The following is an 18,477-nucleotide window of genomic DNA, read 5'->3' as shown; positions in this document are numbered from 1 at the left end:
AAGACTTTTAAGGAAGAAGAGGGACTCTTTTATTGCTTCTTCAGCCAGCGAGCCTCTCCTGGGGAGTTTGTGCAGACCCTTCATCAGAGCTGCCAGCTTCATAGCCTGCCCAGGGGATTTTGGACTCTTCCATTCCCTTAGTTGCATGAGATGCCATTATAAATCTCATATTTACAGACATCTCCTTGGTTCTGTTTCTCTAGAGAACCCTGACTGATACAACCACCACTTGAGCAGCATCACTTCAGGGCTTACCCTGTTCCTAATGTTGGGCATTTTAAAGTTTTCAGGGCCTTGATCCCTCTCAGGTACAGTGTCCCCTAGTTCCTGTGGTCAGCCTGATGTGCCACTGCTAGGCCCTCAGTCACAGAACATGGGCCTGTCTTCCAAACAAGGTTGTGGGTCATGTTTTCCTTCGCGTTGACAGGTACCGTGGGTGGGAGTACATTTGTAAAAGATTCTGATCCAAGTTTGACTTGAAGCTCCAGTCACAGAGGCAAAGAAGTATGTGTTTCTCCTGAGTGCTTCTTCCCTTTTTGTTTTGTAGATTTTATGATCAGGCACCATTCCTGCGGCCCTCCCAGTCCCGGTCTGGTGACGACCGAGCCTGGAGAAGAGGACAAGAGCCCGGTAGCTTTCTGGGTCCAGGTGCTCGAGAAGATCTGGTGGACAGGGGAGTAGTCCAAGCCCACGGCCTGCCTGTCCACTTGCGGGAAGGTCCACGGGAAGTCGGAGAAAGGACAGAGAATGTGATAAAGAAGGCGATTTTGGAGGAAGAGCTGAGAATGTCAAGCCCTGCCAGGTGGCAGAATGTAAGCCTTGAAAGCTGGAACCGGCCAAGGAAATTGGGGAGGCAGATGTCTGATGGCGATGGGGAGAAATTGTTTCAAGATCTGTACCCATACATCCAAGGAGAGCACGTCCTGAATTCTCATAACAAAGGGAAATCCCAGTCATTGCCTAGAGTTCTTTCCCCCGAGAGCCTGAGTTGTGTGGAAATACCCATTCCATTGAATGATGGACATTTGTCAGGCGTTCCAAAAACACCATTTTATCCTCCAAATTGTGTACCAAATTTGGAATCCACAAGGAACCCTGAGAAGGGTGGCTCCTTTGTCCCTTTGCCACGGCCTAAGTTTGGGAGACCCCTAAAGCCTCCATCTTACGAATCCCACCGACAGCCTAGGGGAGGAGTTGAGAGTGGCGAAGGTCAGGATGGCCAGCACACAGACCTTCATGTTAACTACTTGACCAAAACCAGTGACCCCAGGCATGACCTCTGGGTGTCAGACCCAGGTTTGGAGCCTCCAGTTTATGTGCCTCCGCCATCATACCGGTCACCTTCCCAGCACATCACCAACCCGTACCTGGAAGATGCAGTGCCTCGACAGCAGCCGCCGATGGAGAAGAGCACGAGCGGCCTCCAGCTTCCTTGTGGCTCCCTGGGAAGCAGGAGTGAATTTGGTGCCAGCCCACACTCCCCGGCAGGGCACTCCCCGCAGCCCCACCCCGCCATCGCCTACGGCAGCTCTGTCCAGTACATTCCTTTTGGCGATCCGCGGATACGCCACATTAAACTCGCTCAGCCCTTGGGCATCTGTGAAGAGGCAAACCCGTATGGGCAGTTGTATAGTTGTGTTCCTGCTGCACCCCAAGAACCAGCTGCTTATGGAAGTGGAGCCTTTTGGATGCCTGTGGCGGGGAGCAGGGGGGCCCCAGCAACGTCTGACCCCAGCCCCCCGTGGTTGCTGGGCCCCCTCCCCAGGCACGGAGAAAGTGACCACGGCTGTGTTGTGAGAGATCCACAGGCTGACACGAAAGGCAGCCGGCACGGCCACCCCGAGGGCCGCGTCTCTCCCCCCAGCCTGTGGGGTGAGCGGACCAGGGAAACCGTAACCCAGCTCAAGACGTCTGAAACCGAGAGTCAGGTCAAGAGACGTTCGAAGAAAAAAACTAACGAGACTATATTTTGTTTGGTTTCCATCCCGGTTAAATCAGAATCACATCTGCCAGATATAGATACGAATAACAATAACTTAAAACGGAGCTCTGATAAGCAGAACGGGTTTGATAAGAGTGCAGCTTTGCATGAACAGAGTCTGCTGAGCATGTCTTCCACCGACCTGGAGCTGCAGGCACTCACAGGAAGCATGGCTGGCAAAACAGAGTTACAAAAACACGATCCGGGGGAAACAGACGACCTCGGATTCATTCACCTTCCAGGGCCCCAAAAGCCCAAGCTTCCTGGCTCCGGGCCGGGGCACCAGCACAGAGATCAACAAACCCAAACCAGCTTCACTGAGGAGCCCAAAAGCTCACAGCCACAGCCTGGGCCACAGCCGGGAGACTCAGGTGACGCGGTGCCCACTCCCAGCTGTTTGGGCTCGACCATCTCTGAAGCTCAGAAGCCCCCAGCATTCACACCCAGTGACCCAAAACAGAGGCCAGGCACCCGTCAGTTGAAAGGTCACATGCACCTCAGCCTGTCCAGCAACAGTGCTTTCTCGAGGACTGCCCCCTGCCCGAATCGGGCACCCGTGCCTGGGACGTGCCCAGGGCAGCCCTGCCTGGAGGCAGAGAGACCTGCAGCTGATCACACGCCCAAGGGGGAGGTGGTAAAGGGTGCAGCGGCTGGGCCCTGCAACAGCAAACAGTTCTTTGGTCAGTTTCTTTTGAAACCAGTTAGTCGTCGTCCGTGGGATTTAATCAGTCAGTTGGAAAGTTTTAACAAGGAACTTCAGGAGGAGGAAGAAAGTAGCAGCAGCGGCAGCGGCAGTGAAGAAAGTGAGGCTGGATGGCAGGCAGAAAACTGCACCGACTCCGGACCAGAGAATTCTGGGCTCGGTGCAAGCAGCCAGGAAGTGAGAGTTGAACAAGGGACAAGGACGGTGGTGCCCGAGGAGCCTGGGTTTAGGTCAGGAAGAGTTAAAAGTAAGTCCGAGAGCTGGAGTGAGGAGCAGAAGCCGGGTGGGCCGTGTGCCTGGCCTGGGTCACTGGGTCCCCAGCAGGCGGAAGGGAGCAGGGGTGGATGTGGTGGGTTAGCAGGGGGAAGCGTGGTCATGGAGAAGAGGATCCAGGAGGTTGAGCGTAGAATAGACCAGCTGGCAGTCAGCCCAGGCCCTGTGAAAAGAATGACGGCGTTTCGATTAAGTGGCACAAAGCCAGCCCCCCCCTTCCATCCAGTGGAACAGAGGGAGTCACAGGAAAACCAGAAAGTCACCAGTGTTTTCAGTTCTGCAGTGCGAAGCCAAGGGGTCACCCCCTGGGTGACTGCTGGTGAGGAGCAGGGAACAGGGGTTCCCCTCTCCCTTGCTGACAAAGGCCGAGGCCTCTCGGCCCCTGACTTAAGGGCTGTGGGGCTGAATAGGGGTGAAGAGCTGCCCCCTGGTGAGCTGGCCCACTCTTTAGAAAAAGCAGGTGCAGTAGAAATACCCCCAAACGAGTCCCTCCAAGCCAGGGCTGCACGGATCCTGGGCATTGACGTGGCCGTGGAGTCCCTCCTGCCGGGCAGCAGCGGGAGTAGGCACGACCAGCCCCCAGCCCCCGATGCCGGCGCCCCCCAGCCAGACTTGCCTGGGGACAGCCCATCCCTAGGCTCGGCCTGCCCCGAGGAGCCCGCGGGGTCACGGGATGCCTTCTACAGCAGGAGAAAGTGCGGCTGGACCCAGAGCCCCCTCTTCGTCGGGGGCAGAGACGCCGAGCCCCCTAAGGGTGTGGATGGGGCCCTCGCGGGTGGACCGAGCCCCCCGGAGCTGGGGGACACGCGGCCGCCCTGCCGCACTACGCTCTTCCACCTGGTGGAGGGGAGCCCGGAGAGGAGGCCCAAGGGCGCCTCCAGGGCCATCGAGAGCTTGCAGGAGAAGCTGGCCTCCCCACCGCAGAGGGCCGCCCCCGACCGCATGATGCGCATGAAGGAGGTGAGCTCGGTGTCCCGGCTGCGACTGCTGGCCTCCCGGGGCGGGCCGGCAGAGGCGCAGAACCCCGTGGCGCAGGGCGGCGGCTGCGACCCCCCACAGAGAGGGCGGCGCCCAGACTGCGACCCCCCACAGAGAGGGCAGCGCCCAGACTGCGCACCGAAGGGCGTCGTCTCACGGGCAGAAAACGGCTGCCTGACCCCTCAGAGTGGAAGGAGGAGAGTTGAGCAAGACTTCTGGTGCCCAGGTGAGGAGGGTCGAGAGCAGAGTTTTCTATTCGTTTAGAATCCTTAGATGATACAAAGTACCAGGCAGGTGGGTGATGACCACTTGCAGATATGGAAAAAAATAAAGTTGAATTATTTTACCCAAAGATGCTTCATTTTGCAAAGATTCATCCAGACATTTCCTTTTAAAAAACTTAGAAGATCTTGTCATGTATTTAAGATTGCATATTTATAGAAATGATCTGTATTAACTTTTCAGACTTCCACTGTGAGGAGGGGAATCAGCTGGGTCTTCCCACATTGGTACAGGCCTGGATAGATAAACCTTTTTAGAGCCCACGGCATTTGTACTTTATTATATTACCCTAAAACAATAGGCATTCACTCAGATAACCCTCATAGCCCTGTATTGAGTTAATAAGAAGAGGCAAACCAGGAGGAGGGAAACAGTGCCTGTGTCATACGGTCTTATATTCACACCACAGAATATCTTTCCTCCCCCATGTGTATCTGGCTCCACTATCACACCCTTTAGGAACCATGAAAAGGTTTAGTGGATAAAATGAACAGTTGGCAAGTACCCCATTCCAGGTAATTCGGTACCAGCTGAGCCTTGCCCAGTGTTCTGTGCTTCTGTGGTTGCATGGAAGCGAGACTCTTGGCTTTCGCATCCTGAGTGCCCCACCCTCTCACCTGCACGTGCTTCTGGAACCTTCTCTGATCCACAGAACCACTTGGAGGTTTCCCGGGGAAGTAACTGCTTTTCCCCAAAAGCTTTGATACCAGCAGGCTGGAGAGCGAGGCCTCATGGCATCTGTTTCAGTTACTGGCAACAATTAGTCAGTTGTTGATCCCTGAAGTTCTTAGAGGAAGGGTTGAGCCATCCAAAGGTCCACATTGTAACCATAGACTGGAAGGAACGTGAGTCGTTTAGTCCAGACCTTTTTGCAGTCCGGAAAAACCTGTACCCCCTGAGCTGCGGGCTACAGTGCTGCCCCCAGGGTCCCTTCCACCTCCTGAGAAGGCCTGCCCTTTTCATTGTACTGTCCCCAACATCTTTGTTTTCTATCATGAAATCTAAGGATTAAAATGCAGATGGAAAAGAGCAGTTGTTGTTACAGCTGGAAAAATCCAGAAAAGCTACTTGGGCATTTTAAAAATTCTCCCACTGATGTAGTTTGCTTCTTAGGAGCGTAAGTCACACTTCCTCTGTTCCTTACACAAAATACATTATTGAAATAATACATTTGTAGGGCCCTCTTGGATCTTGTTATATTGACAAATTTGCTCTTTGCTGAGAAAGAAAATCCTAAGAATGTGTCATCGTTAGGGACAGTTGTCAACTTGGCCAATTGTGGTACCTGTTCATCTGATTGGGCAAGCGCTGGCCTGTCTGTTGCAATGAGGACATTTCATAGGATTAGGTCATGATCACATCAGCTACATCCACAGCTGATTCCATTTGTAATCAGCCAAGGGGGAGTGTCTTCTGCAATTAGTGATGCTAAATCCAATCATGGGAAGCCTTTTAAGGAGGACTCAGAGGAGACAGTTGCATTCCTGCTTTGGCTGGTGAGCCTCTCCTGTGGAGTTCATCCAGGCCATCTCGGCTTTGCAGCCTGCCCTGTGGATTTTGGACTCTGCGTTCCTACGGTCACGTGAGACACTTTCATAAATTTTATATTTGCAAGTGTTCCCTGTTGATTCTGTTTCTCTAGAGAACCCTAACTAATACAGAATGGGAATCCTTTGCCGTTACAGTGGAAAAGCATCCCATGATCCATTTGTAGGGCTGTGGGATTTATTTAAGCTCAAGTATGATCTGCCCCTACCCGCAAAAGGTATATTGTGCTCACTCATATCGAAATGCTAGTTGAAACTCAGTGGGTTCTGTACTGAATTTCCTCATCTATCAAATGATGGTAATTATATCAGTTCTACCCCCTTCCCAAGAATTGTAAGGATTTTTTTTAAGATGATGAAATCCTTTTCTGATGATAGTAAGAAAAAAGAAGAGACAGTGTGCATATAGTTCCATGTCTTAGTCTCTGGCCATATGTATAATACAGAATTACTAGTTCAGTAAAACGCTCCTTCGATTTTTGACTTGACGTTTGGGCATGGAATGGTGTTGGGTGGGTATCCAAAAACAGCCAGGTAATACAAATTTTAATTTTAGCTAACCATTAAAAACAATTCCCCCACTGTTGTTAACCAGCAGAAATCTCATTTTTTTTCTCTCCTCACTGATGCATTTAAAACACATTAAAAGGTCCAAAAACCTGAGTGTGGAGAGCTGCCTACATTGGCGGTTTCCCCTGGTGTTCCCAAATAATCAAGCAGCCAGGCTGCCAGTGCTCAGCTACCTGACCCCTTTCAGTAGTCAAAACTCATCATTTTGAAAGAAACACGGGTCATAGGATTGAGGTAGTAAAACTTTTAATATACGTGACCTTCTCTACTCACGGTTGCCTCACAGTTAGGATAAAGCCTTGTTGCTTTGCTTTGCAGCTGGTGCACTTTTGGACTTTGTTTTCCTTTGGATATATTTTATCCTTTTAAATACAAGACCCCTCATCTCCTCCCCACTTCACTCTCTCCCCCTTATGCCCGAAGGTGCTGGGACCACTTTCTTGCCCTCAGATTCCTGGCCCCTTCAATCCAGAGTGTTCTGAAACTGTCAGAAACAAGACACACCCTGCAGTTGTGTGTTTCCACCTGCCCCGCCCCCCAGCACACCCCCTTCCAGAACTTGAACATCTCTGTTATGTCTCAGTACCCATCACATTATGCTAAGTGTCCTTAACGTCAGATTACAGGTGCTTATTGCAGCCAGCATCTTTTTTGAGGTCTTTTGGGGGCTCTTGCTAAGAAGTCAGCAGCTCAAAACTAATCCAGGTCACAGGATCCCAACTCAGCTGGATGGATTATGTTCCAAGTCAGAAGTGTGATCACAGGCCCTGCCCAGCTCTGTGGCATGCCCTTCTGTGTGAGTACAAGAAGAGGGCGAGGACGGATGGACTGCTGCAGCCCAAAGTGGGGAAGTCAGGCAAGGGCCAGTGACGCAAGTCATGCCAGAGGAAGGCTGGGCATTAGCTAAGCTTCAGCGTCGCTAGCTTTCAGGGGCACTGCCACCTGAAACACCCACCACGGCCAGCCCGAGTGGGATGTCCTCAGTTGAAATACAGCCCGCAAAGTCAGGATTCTAAATATTTAGGGTGATACTCTTTCTCCCCAACCCTCACTGTCCAGTAGAATAGCCCTGTGTTACATGGGGGTACCAAGCCCTCGAACTGTGGCTAGTCCAAACTGAGCTGTGCTGTGTGACATACACACCCCATTTCAAAGACTGAGTGCAAAAAGAAAAATCATCTAAACTATTTAAATTTTTGTACTGAGTATATGTTGAAAGGATAATATTTTGGTTATATATATATGGTTAAATAAAATGTATTAAAATTAATTTCACCTGTTCCTTTTCTACTTGTTTTAATGTGGCTACTAGAAATTTAAAATAACACAGGTGGCTCTCATTATATTTCCCTGGGGCCGAGACCCTCCAGGCTGTGAAGACGGCGCCCCTTGTCCTACACAATTCCTGCCACAGTGCCTGCCGTGGCCGTCACCCGTGGCAGCAGGTGTGTCCTGTGCTCCCGGTGCACCCAGCACTGGGGTGAGCCCTGCAGCATCCCTATAATTTGGGGCTCAGTAGATGCTCAACTTCTCCCAGGACTTCAACTAGCTGAACGCTTTGACCGTCACGCATTCCTGTCCATTAGTGACCAGCCTCCTTGTTCTCAGTGGAGAAATGACCATCTTTGCTCCCCGACGGTCCTTCTCAGAATCACACCACGAGGCTCATTTAGCACAAAAATGAAGTCCTCAGCTGTCACTGCCCCCTGAGGCCTTGAATGTTGCAAAGTGGGACATGTCGAGGCAGGCTAGCGCATTGGAGCTCGCTGCCCTTTAGCAGGGACACGCGCCCGGTGCGGTGAACCATATTTGAAGAAGGACACATGGCTTTCCCTCAGTGTGGAGACTGCTGGTCTCAGCCTGCCAGGGCTGCGCTAACAGATACCTCACAGTGTGTTGGGCTGAACAACGGGAATTTGTCTCGTGGTTTTGGAGGCTAGAAACCAAAGTATAGATCTCGATAGGCCGAGCTTTCCCCCCGAGTATGTAGCATTCTGGCGCCGGCCTGCCGCAGTCTGTGGCTTGGCTGACCTGCATCTCTGCCTCTGTCCCATGGCTTCTGCTCCTGGCTCCTGCTTCTGCTCAGTCATCTGTCTTCTCGATGTCCCCTTCTGATAGGGACCCCAGTCTTATGTAGTAAGGCCCACCTGGTTCAGTCTGGCTTCATCCAAATAGGACCTTTGAAGATCCTGTTCACAGATGAACCCACCCCTTAGCTGCTCAGAACCTCCTCAGAGGTCCTATGCACAGATGGGGTCACACCCACGGGAAGAGCACCGAGTGAGACTGAACATGTTCTTTGTGGGGGCCCCGATTCAGTCCCCAACACCCTCTAACTCAGAGTGCTCTAAGCTTAGTCGTCACAGAAATGTATTCTAGCTAAAGCGATAAGGCCTATGGAGAGGAGGGAGGCACTTTTTACCACTGCTACATTAATTGCAACCTACGTGATCTTCACGACACAAAATTGTGCTGATGGGTTTGAAAGTAGACTGGTAGCTTTTTCCAACTCTAAAACTAGGTGCCATCCTTCCAGAGTTCTGAAATACTTTCTCTTTAGAGATTAGGGCACCTTTCAGCTGCAGTGGCAGGTGATTTCTGACCAAAAGAGAAATGAGTGAGCCTCAGGTCTGCCTTACCCCTGAGACCTGTGGATCCAGAGGTAGCCAAACTTAGCAATACCCATCTGAGCCTCTAGTGGCAATCTAGGATTATTGCTTTCCTGGATGGTGCCCCATTTTGGAAGTCCAGGTCATTTGGGCACAGGTGAGAATTTCCAGTGTGGACTGTCAGTGGTTCGGTGTGGCGGCTGGCCTCAGACACACACGTGTCTACGGAGGCCTCAAGGCTTGTGCTTACAGGCCTGTGTCCAGCCCTGAGGCCAGTTTGCTGCCTGGGGGTGGCCAGAGATGGGGCCTCTGGTTGCCTGCCAAGCAGCCAGGATTTCAGGGTCTCCCCAGCCCCTCAGGGGACAGCGCGAGATCATAGAGATGGACATTCTAAAGCAACTTGTCAACTCAAGTTGTAATTTGCACATACACAAGTGCACACACACATTCCTTCTTAGTATCCACCATTCACCTCACTGCGGTTTACAAACACTGCCTGTGAAGGTGAATATATTCCACTATGACTAATGTAGGGCTTCAAAATATTAAGCAACTTTGCATTTTCTCCATGTTTGGGTCATGATCATCCATATTCCCCAAACAGCCTTGGGGTGGGCAGTTCCTGCTCCTTAGTGGAAACGAAGATTGTTGAAATGTCGAGGAATGAACTTTTATATGTGGATTTTGCACCATGATATATTTATTTATGGTCTGAAGATTAAGCAGAAAAATATATCACTAATTATCTTTCTTCTTCTTTTTGCAGATTCGTATGATCCTAGCAGAGTGGAAAGGGTGTGATGAAATGCAGCAAAGCTCTGCATTTGCTAACTTAATATTCTTTTATTTGAGGATACCTTCCCAACAGGCCCGCTTATAAGTTGGAAACTGCTGGGTTTCAGCATATCAATACATCCTTTTCACCGTCACACAGAAGGTAGTAATTCGTCTGAGTTGCTTTGTGGAGATCAAGCAGTAGTCACTTAGAAATCATCTGTTTCTGTAGCATGAAGATTTAATACCTATATTTAGAAAACTGTTTTCATAGAAACTCTCCTGGATGATGGATTTGGCAAAGTTGTTAAATAGTTGGGTATCGGTCTGGTTCTGAGTGAAAATTGAAACATGGAAGATGTAGTGGAATAACTTTGAAGGACCTGTGAGTGCCATAACCGTCCCTTCTGCATCTCCGCGGCCTGCGTGGGACGTGGGCAAAGGCTGTGGCCGTGTCTCAGCACTTTGAATTTAGGCAGAGTGTGGAATAAATAGACACAGTTGATCCATTTCAGTTTGGCCTTCTGCTGCTGGAAGTAAATTTGTGTTTGAATAACTTGCCATCAGAGAATAAAAGCAATAGCTCTTAAGTTGCTAAAAGATTAAAATGTGTACTATAATGTACCAGGAGTATTCTTAATCTGGGAATGAAATACTTTGATCATTTGCAAACATACGTTGTCTGCTTTGCACTCAGTATTATCTATTTTTATTTTCTGTATGGATGTTTAGAAAGTTTATATGAAAAAAAATAATTGCTGGTTTAAAAGAAACCATTTTAGCAAAGTAACTATATTTCTTTTTACAAAAAATGCTATTTTTCTATGATGTAAACAATTGTTAGGTGGCAGATTTTTAAGGAAGTATTATTTTATTTAAAAGAGTTTGTATCCCTTTGTGTGAAAGGAACCCAAAGAAGGGTTCACATTTGCTTTAAAGCATTTGCTATGTTCCTTTCCCATTTACAGCACTGCTACTTTTATTTTATTGTAGAAAGAAATGTCTATATATACATATTACAGGGTTAATAAAATAAACTTTAAACGAAGATTTTTTCTTTACAGATAAAGCTGTAAGATTATATTTGAAAACAACCTTCTCAGAACCAGCCAACATCCTTACAACGGTTTTTGCTGCCATAGTGACTAGAATTACCAAAACGTAGTTTCAGCTTTGTACTTCTGGGGTGATCTGCCCCGAGACTGTACTGTCCCCCCAACCCCTGCCCTGCCCTTTAAAGAAATATGTATTTTTATCTAGAATGTTCCTTGAATAAGTCTCTGCATATTTTTAAAAAGTGTTTGGCGCATTATTTGTATATGCTATTACGAAAGTCCTCTAAGGCCTTTGTACTCTACTGTGCTTAATGCCACATTAACCTACTGTGCTTAATGCCACATTAACCTACACGAAGATTTTTCATTTATATGCATTTGTCCATTCTTTCTAACTAAGGTGTTCTTATTAGCTAATGCTTCCTAATATCTTGTCAAGTTTCAGTAATGCCACCTGGCCCTCCTTCCTTCCTCTTTTCCTTCCCCTCCTCTTTCCTTTCCTCCTTCCTTTCCTTCTCTTGTTCTCTCTCTTTTGAGAAACCTCCTTCTCTGTTTTTAGACACTTCACATTCCTAAAGTGCAAACCGTTGGGTGGTCTGTGATTTGGCCCTACAACAGCTCTTCTCGGCTTTCACAGCCTGTTTTTATCTGTACCATATGATCTTATTTCACAAGAACTTCACATATTTTGGATTGTAATCAACAAAAGAGAATCCACCTAAATAATTCTGAAAAACCTTTTCAAATACCCTTCTCTGCAGTCCTGGTTCTGAAGTCACCTCTTTCTAGATATGGGCTCTCCTGAAAGGCCCCAGTAGCTCTGACTTTCACACCTGCAATAATCGGCCTGAGATTTCCAGGAAATGCTTAGTGGGGAAGATGTCACCGTGGGGTCGTTCTTCCCTCTTTAAGGTAAGGTATATGTACACATGCACACACACACGCATATACGTGCATATATATGCATGCATATACACACACATTTACATGCACACATACACATGCATATACATAAACACAAACACGCACCCATACACACACATATACATGCACAAGGTCATGAACTCTGTCCTGACATACTCTTAAATGTTGTCAATCCATCTAAAGACCTTTTTTAATCAAAGTAATTACATTTTAGTCTTACCTATCAAGAGTTAGAGAAGCATCTGTAAGAGAACATTTTGTTGCACCTTATGTATATCCCAAGCAAAGCACAATATGATGTCGCTCTGCTTTGTTTTATCCTAATGATTGTACCAGATCTGAATTGAGCTGACCTTACCAGAATTTATGCTTTTAACCTTACTTTCTGGATTCAAATCTCTGTATAAATCTTTTGAGAGAAAAGAAGTAACTTTTACATTTTAACTTTTAAAAATTTGACTTTTGAACTTGCATATTATGAGATAAAATTATTCCGTCTCTAATCGAAAGTAGCTTTTTTTCCAGAGGTTTTGAATGTTATGTTCATTATTCTTTTATTATTTCCATTTCTTATATATAGACAACTCTCCTTTATTTGTGACTGAAAAAAGTTTTTATATTTCATAATATTGTTTTGCTCATACATATGACTTGCTGTTGGTGTTTGATAATTTGGGACTTAAAAAAATAAATGAAGTTCCAATTTTAAACATTTGGACCAAAAAGTATATGAGGAATTCCATGTTAAATTTATTTGTATTTCTTGATTCACGAAAGAAGGGGAACGTGATGGTAGTTTGGCTGCAGTTGGCTGTCTTTGGAGAAAACTCCCAAACGATTGGAAACCACATCTCTGTCGTTATTTTCAACCTTATGTTTCTCCACATCCTATATACCTGCTGCCTCAAGGTGCAAGCAACCCCCGATTCGATCTCAGTGCTCTTTCCCATGGTGTTCAGAACTCTTTGGGCTTCTTTTTTTTAAAAGCCCGTCCTCGTGGGGCTACTTGTTTCCTTACCAGAACTGTAGGTGGAGATTTTCCTACACTTGGAAATTCTCTAAGCGGAAGTTTCTGTGTTTCATAAACCTGGACCTGGCAGTCAGGTTTAAACTCAGATGATTCTGAAACAAGCAGCAGAGCAACTTGTGCCAGCTGCAGCTTGATTTAGGGCTTCTGAAGGAAAAGGTTGGAGCAGGTCTGCTGCTGGAACATTCTCTCCACCTTTGGGCAGGGGGGCGGATGGAAGATGCCAGCCCATCCTTCCACCCTGCAGCCCCCGGGAGCACCTCTGCATGTCCTGGCCACTTTCTGTTGTTCAAAATGCTTCAGTGGTACACAATCAGGTATCACGTTAGCATCCATTGAAGAGTCACCGTGCAGCAGAATTCTCTCTCATAAGTATCTGAGGTCAGAGAAATGCTTCTGATTTGCTAAGTCCTTATGAGCATTTCCTTTAGCATTTGGGACCATTGTCTTGCCAGACCCCACCCCCCACCCCATGCTGGGAGGTGCAGCTTGAGAGATGGGCTTGGGGAGGGAAGTCCTTCTCCAGTCCTTCTCCACTGCAGGCCTGGGCAATTGGCACATTTTCTTTTCGTTTCGTTTTTAACTGCAGATTCTGTACATCTGTTTGTGGGAGGAGAGCTGCTACTCAGGACAAGATTTAAGAGCCACATTCCAAATGACCTTTAAGAGCCTGCACGGTGGGAGGTCCTAGCCCAGGGAGCGTGGGATGGCCCATGTGGGGACCCACCAAGCTAAGAACAGGGAAGATGATAGAATAACATTAATGGATGGGTGGCTCCCAGCCTGTGTTTGGTTGAAGAGAAGCCGAGGGGCTAAGCCTCTCCTTCACATGGGGAGGCCCTTAGCAACCTGCCTGCGGAAGCCGTCCTTGGACTGCTCATCAGGAGTGTGGGGGAAGTTCTCTCAGAGCGCGGCTGGACCTGAGTGCCCCTGCCACCGTTGTGTTTGTTAACCCAGCAGAGCACAGGGAGGGCCTTGTTCTGCGGACTCTGATAGATGACAGAGATGTGAACCCAAAGGCAAGTCCGGACTTTCCGGCCATAGCCCCAGTGCCTGGATTGGGAGGGAGCAGGATGTGCTAGCCCTAGGAGAACCCCCCTCCGGGGGAAGCCGTGCTGGGTCTTGCTGCCAAGCCAGAGAAGCAGCACTTCTTTCTCCCACCTCCCCTCACCCCTGAGCCACAGCCAGAGCGGAGATGTGTAACATACACTGTCACGGGGCAAGAGGGAGACAAAGGCAAGTTCAGGTTGAGAAGCATATGGCAGAAATTAGAAATGAAAACCACATGTCCCAGCCAGGGAGAAGAGCAGTAACCTACAGATTATAAAAATCAATGAAGTACTCTCCTCCTGGGGCAGCTGAAATTCTAGCCATCATTCGGGTCTGTCAGAGAAAATAAGCAGAAAGCATCTCCCCCCAAAAAAATCCTTTCTAAAATGTGGTGAAGACAAGGCACCATAACCCCATAAAAATGTGGGCACATCATGAATGCACACAAGAGGTAGAGAGGGTCCCAGGAAAGGGCGCAGGTGATGGCCTGTTGCCAGCGGCGGGTCATGGCCGCAGCTCAGTACAGGAGAGGGTGGCGATGAGAGGTGAGGGTGGGGAGCCGTGAGCAAGAGGAAGGTAGCAGCAGATGATGTATCAGCAAGACACGAATGGAAGTCTTCAAGGAGCTCTTTGTATTTCTCTGCACAATGTACATACTCTTGTGATTTCGGGGTGGCTGGCCTGCTCAGTAACACATGTTCCAAATAAAGATTTTGCATGAAAGTACCCATGTCCGTTCACTTTGGCCATCGGTACACGAACTGCCCTGTAACTTCTAAGGACTGGTCCCAGGAGGGGAGCAGGAGTGACCCAGGGAGAGGTGACCAGAAGATTCCAGCACCTCCTATCTCCACTGAGTCATTCTTGGGGATTAAAGCTCCTGGTCGTGTCTCCCTCAGAGGCTCACTGACATGATGGGACGAGGACAGGACTCAGCAGCCTGGCACACGTAGCCTCTCTGGCTTCTGTTTGCCCCTCTGCCTTGCTTACACTTGGAGTTTAAGAATCAAATATATATATATAAAATCCTCTGGCACATTGTGGTGTTCGATGCATGGGGAGTGACTAATCCTGCACCTTTGGAGAACTACTTGTTCTAGCAGCTCACAGACTTTCAAATATAAGCTCGGTCTTCATGTAGGGATCTGAGTGCTGGAAGCAGATTCTGCAGCCCACCACGCTCCCAGCTGGTGGTTCCTGGTAGTCAGACCAATAAACTTATACATCACTTTTGAATTTTAAAACTTGGTTCTTTTCAAGTGTGGCTGCCGCTTTCTGCGGGCTGTTTTCCTCATTTCTTAGAAGGTATCACACGTGAGGGTCTCTGATACCAGCGTTCCAGGGGCCTTCGAGTCGTCTGAAATTTCAGATCTCGTTAAGAAGTGGGCTTTAAAGTAAGGTCTGTTCCAGGTGGTTGTTTATCGAATCTGCAGATGACAGTGTAGCTGCACGAGACATCACTCGACTGCATTGCCACCATAAGAGCAGACGCACCAGCCAGGGAACCGGGAGCCCAAGTCCTGGCCTGGCCCGCCCTTAACTGCCCAACCGCCCCCCGCCCACCTCCCCGGGACGCTGCATTCTGTAAAGTGGAGAAGGCCATTGAACCCAATTAGCCAGCTTCTTCCAACTCTTAAGATTATATGACTATTTTCTGGCAAAGATGGGAGTCCACAGGGTCTTGGGTCCTGCCAGAAGAGTCTGAGAGTAAAGCAATTTGAAACCGCAGCTGTGCGTGCCCGCGGCAGGGTGGGCCCCTGCCATTCTTTGACCAGGGTGGTCCACTCCCCTGTGCCAGTAACTGATTGTGGCTCTCTCCCCATCCCCACTTCTGTGGGCCAGCGGGGAGACTGATGATTCTCCAACATTTTTTTTCCGGCAGGGTCAGGCACTGGTGTGTGTAGGAGCTGGGGAGGCAGCCCCCAGGTAGACTGTTCTCCCCATTTGGCTGTTGCACTTCCTTTTAAATGCACGTGAGTTCAGCGATGGTGGTGCCTTGCCAGCCAGGTCAGCCTTTTCTGCTTGTGCCCCTCACCCACATCTTCCCCCCAGATGCTCAGCATGCATCTCACAGGCTGCAAATGCTCGCAGTCAGCCCACTGCTGAGCGCTTGGGGAGCACAGCTTCATGGAGACTTGGTGAGCCGTGGCCCTCAGCAGCACTGAGGCCCCAGCTTTGTTTCGGCTGGAGCCCAGGCCCTCTCTGAGTTGGAGGAAAATGCTCCAGACCATGCAGACATGCCATTTGCTGTTCCTTCTCTTGGCTGCCAACTTTTGTCCTGTGCTTCCTTTTGCACTGAAGTGAAGGTATTTAGACTCCACTTAATCCCACCTGGGTGTTTCTCAGGTTAGAATAGCAGGGTGGGCTTATGTGGAAATGAATCCAAATGTGCATTTGCCTGGAATTTCTTTTGAGTGTTTAACACCAAATATTCAACTTGGGGATGAAGAGAAGACCAGGATACAAGTATTGTTGAGCCTCTACTGTGCACGAGGTGTATAGTATGCGTTACCTCATTTAACACATGCCATTTTATGCTGTCCATCTCTGCTTACTGTGCGAGAGAATGATCCTCAGTCAGGAAATCCAAAGGCAATAGTCTTAAAATACTTGTTAGGATCAGGTCCAATTGCTTGTGTCAGAAAAATGAAAACACAGCAGTGGCTTAAACAAGATGGAACCTTATATCTCTCACCTTCATCTCTCACCTGTACAGAGGCAGGGAGTCCAGACCTAGTATGACAGCTCCAAGGGAATGTGGAAACCAGGCTCCTTGTATTTTTCTGTTCCAGCATCCTAGCACAATGGCTTCCATCCTCAAGGTCACCATATGTTCCAAGAAGGCTGCTAGAGAGCCAGCCACCTTTGACACTTTCCAGCTAGCTCACAGGAGGAAGAATTCTTCTCTTAGATGAGTTGTTTCCTTGAAACCCGCTGCTGGGGGAATCCTCTACTCTTGTACTTATAATCCATTGACTAGGACTTAACTAGCTGCAGGGCAGGCTGGAAAACAATCTGAGTAAAATCAAAGTGTTGTCATCAATAAAGAGAGTAACACTAGGTATTGATGGACCATCAGCAGCCACTAACACACTTAGCCGACCTGCAGGTATTAGCCCCAGGTCTGAGGAATGCCCACCAGGCAGCAGTGCAGTGCAGGGGCCACCCCAAACTCGCCACCCCAAAGAAAAGTGGAGTGTTGAGTAAACAATGCCTTCAGTCCCACTGGGGAACAGCCAGGAGGCCAGCAGAGCTGGCTGTAGGCAAATGCCTTTCCAGTGCCCTTGCACCGTCTGCGGGGGGAAGCCCTCACTTTCCTGGGAGATGCACCTTCCAGGGAAGGCTGTGGCCTTGGCCCTGTGGTTGCCCTTGGAGTTGACAGCAGGGAAACCCAAGAGAGAGCAGAGCGGCTGGTGGAGGCGTCTCCACTCCAAGCCTGTGGGTTCTGAGGACCACAAGACTGGGTCACCCATGTCATCCTATGGAAGGAGCTGTCTGCACCGTGGGTCCCTGACCGTCTTCGTCTTCGGGAGAAAGCCTGCAGGGTGGGCAGGAGCAGGGGCGACTGTTGGTGAGTCTGGGGTGGAGGGAGCACTGGTGCACACAGCCCCTCCCTGTCACTGGGCAGTCCCTGGGAGGGACTGTCCTCCACGCCTTCTGCCAGGGATGGGCTCTTCAGCCTTGAAACTCCCACTGTGACCACAGAGCCACCAGACGCAAGTGCGGAGGCCTCTCCCCATCCCAGGCCCACCTGCAAAATGCCAGCCTTCCCAGTGAGTTATTTCTGCCAGTGTCCATTGCAGAGGAGCACTGCTAAGTCCTCTCTCTTAGCATTTTTATTTATAGAGGCATCTATTCACAAAGAAGATGCTCCCCAGGAAACCTTGTGACTAGAGGCAGTGATGTCACAGTAGCTACGAGAAAGTAGTCACAGAGGTCAGAGAAAGAAAGGCTGGTAGCAGGCAAAGGTCATGCAGTGTAAGTGAGCGTGACGCCACCTCTTCTGAAGGATGCTGGCGGGAGGAGAGCCAGGCTGAGCAAGGGGCCAGGAGTTCCTGGGGCGAGCTGGCAAGAGAAAGACTGTATTCCAACAAATCTATTAGACATGCCATGATTTGCTTCATCCCTCCCAAAAAATAAATAAAAAGTAACGCTGCCAGTGACATCATGATTACCTTGGATTATAAAGTGCCTTCCAGTGTCAGAGATGTCACGATGTAGAAGAGAAAACGTGTACATATATTAGTGCAACACAGGCCTGAAATTCATTCACCCCTGAACCACCCTTTTCCGCCGAGCTGGTGCGGAGCCGGGCTGGGCTGGTTCTGGAAGGACGGGGCCCAGGAGCTCCAGGACCCACACCCCAGGGGCCGGCGGCCACCCTGCAGGAGCCACAGGGGTCCCACCTGCACACTGGTGTCCCCACACCCGGAATTTATTAGAAGCGAGGGGGATGATTCCGAGGGTCTGGAGCAGGACCGGAAAAACTCTGTTTTTTAACCAGTACATCCAGTGATCCTGATGCAGGCAGTCCACATAGAACATTTTGAGAAATCCTTCTAGAGTCGTTCAGCCGGGAAGGTTTCCATAGACCAGACAGGCAGCATATCCTTCAGCCCTCATCCCTTCAATGTCCGCACACGCTGCCCCCTCCTGCTGGAGCCGCCTGTCTCTCGGCTCACCTGATGTCCGTTTGTCCCTCTG

General features: G+C 49.2%; 1 protein-coding gene across 2 annotated transcripts in view; it reads left to right on the top strand.

Moving 5' to 3' along the window:
* JCAD (junctional cadherin 5 associated) overlaps positions 1 to 14,804 on the top strand; it is a 47,378-nt gene extending 32,574 nt beyond the window's left edge. The window contains exons 3-5 of one of the 2 annotated variants that reach the window (XR_013172396.1): positions 548 to 4,161; positions 9,710 to 9,880; positions 10,782 to 14,804. Coding sequence is in view for 1 of the 2 variants with exons in the window: in XM_077152756.1 (XP_077008871.1) it covers positions 548 to 4,161; positions 9,710 to 9,744 (3,649 nt within the window). In the remaining variant the exon portion in view is untranslated. Of the gene's footprint in view, positions 1 to 547; positions 4,162 to 9,709 lie in introns of both variants that reach the window. The other variant, XM_077152756.1, reaches the window with a different exon arrangement.
* Positions 14,805 to 18,477: the final 3,673 nt, after the last annotated feature.

Source organism: Tamandua tetradactyla, chromosome 1 (genome assembly GCF_023851605.1).
Source record: "Tamandua tetradactyla isolate mTamTet1 chromosome 1, mTamTet1.pri, whole genome shotgun sequence".
Taxonomy (NCBI): domain Eukaryota; kingdom Metazoa; phylum Chordata; class Mammalia; order Pilosa; family Myrmecophagidae; genus Tamandua; species Tamandua tetradactyla.
Note: the sequence above shows the minus strand (reverse complement) of the source record. Positions and strands in the feature narration are given on the sequence as shown.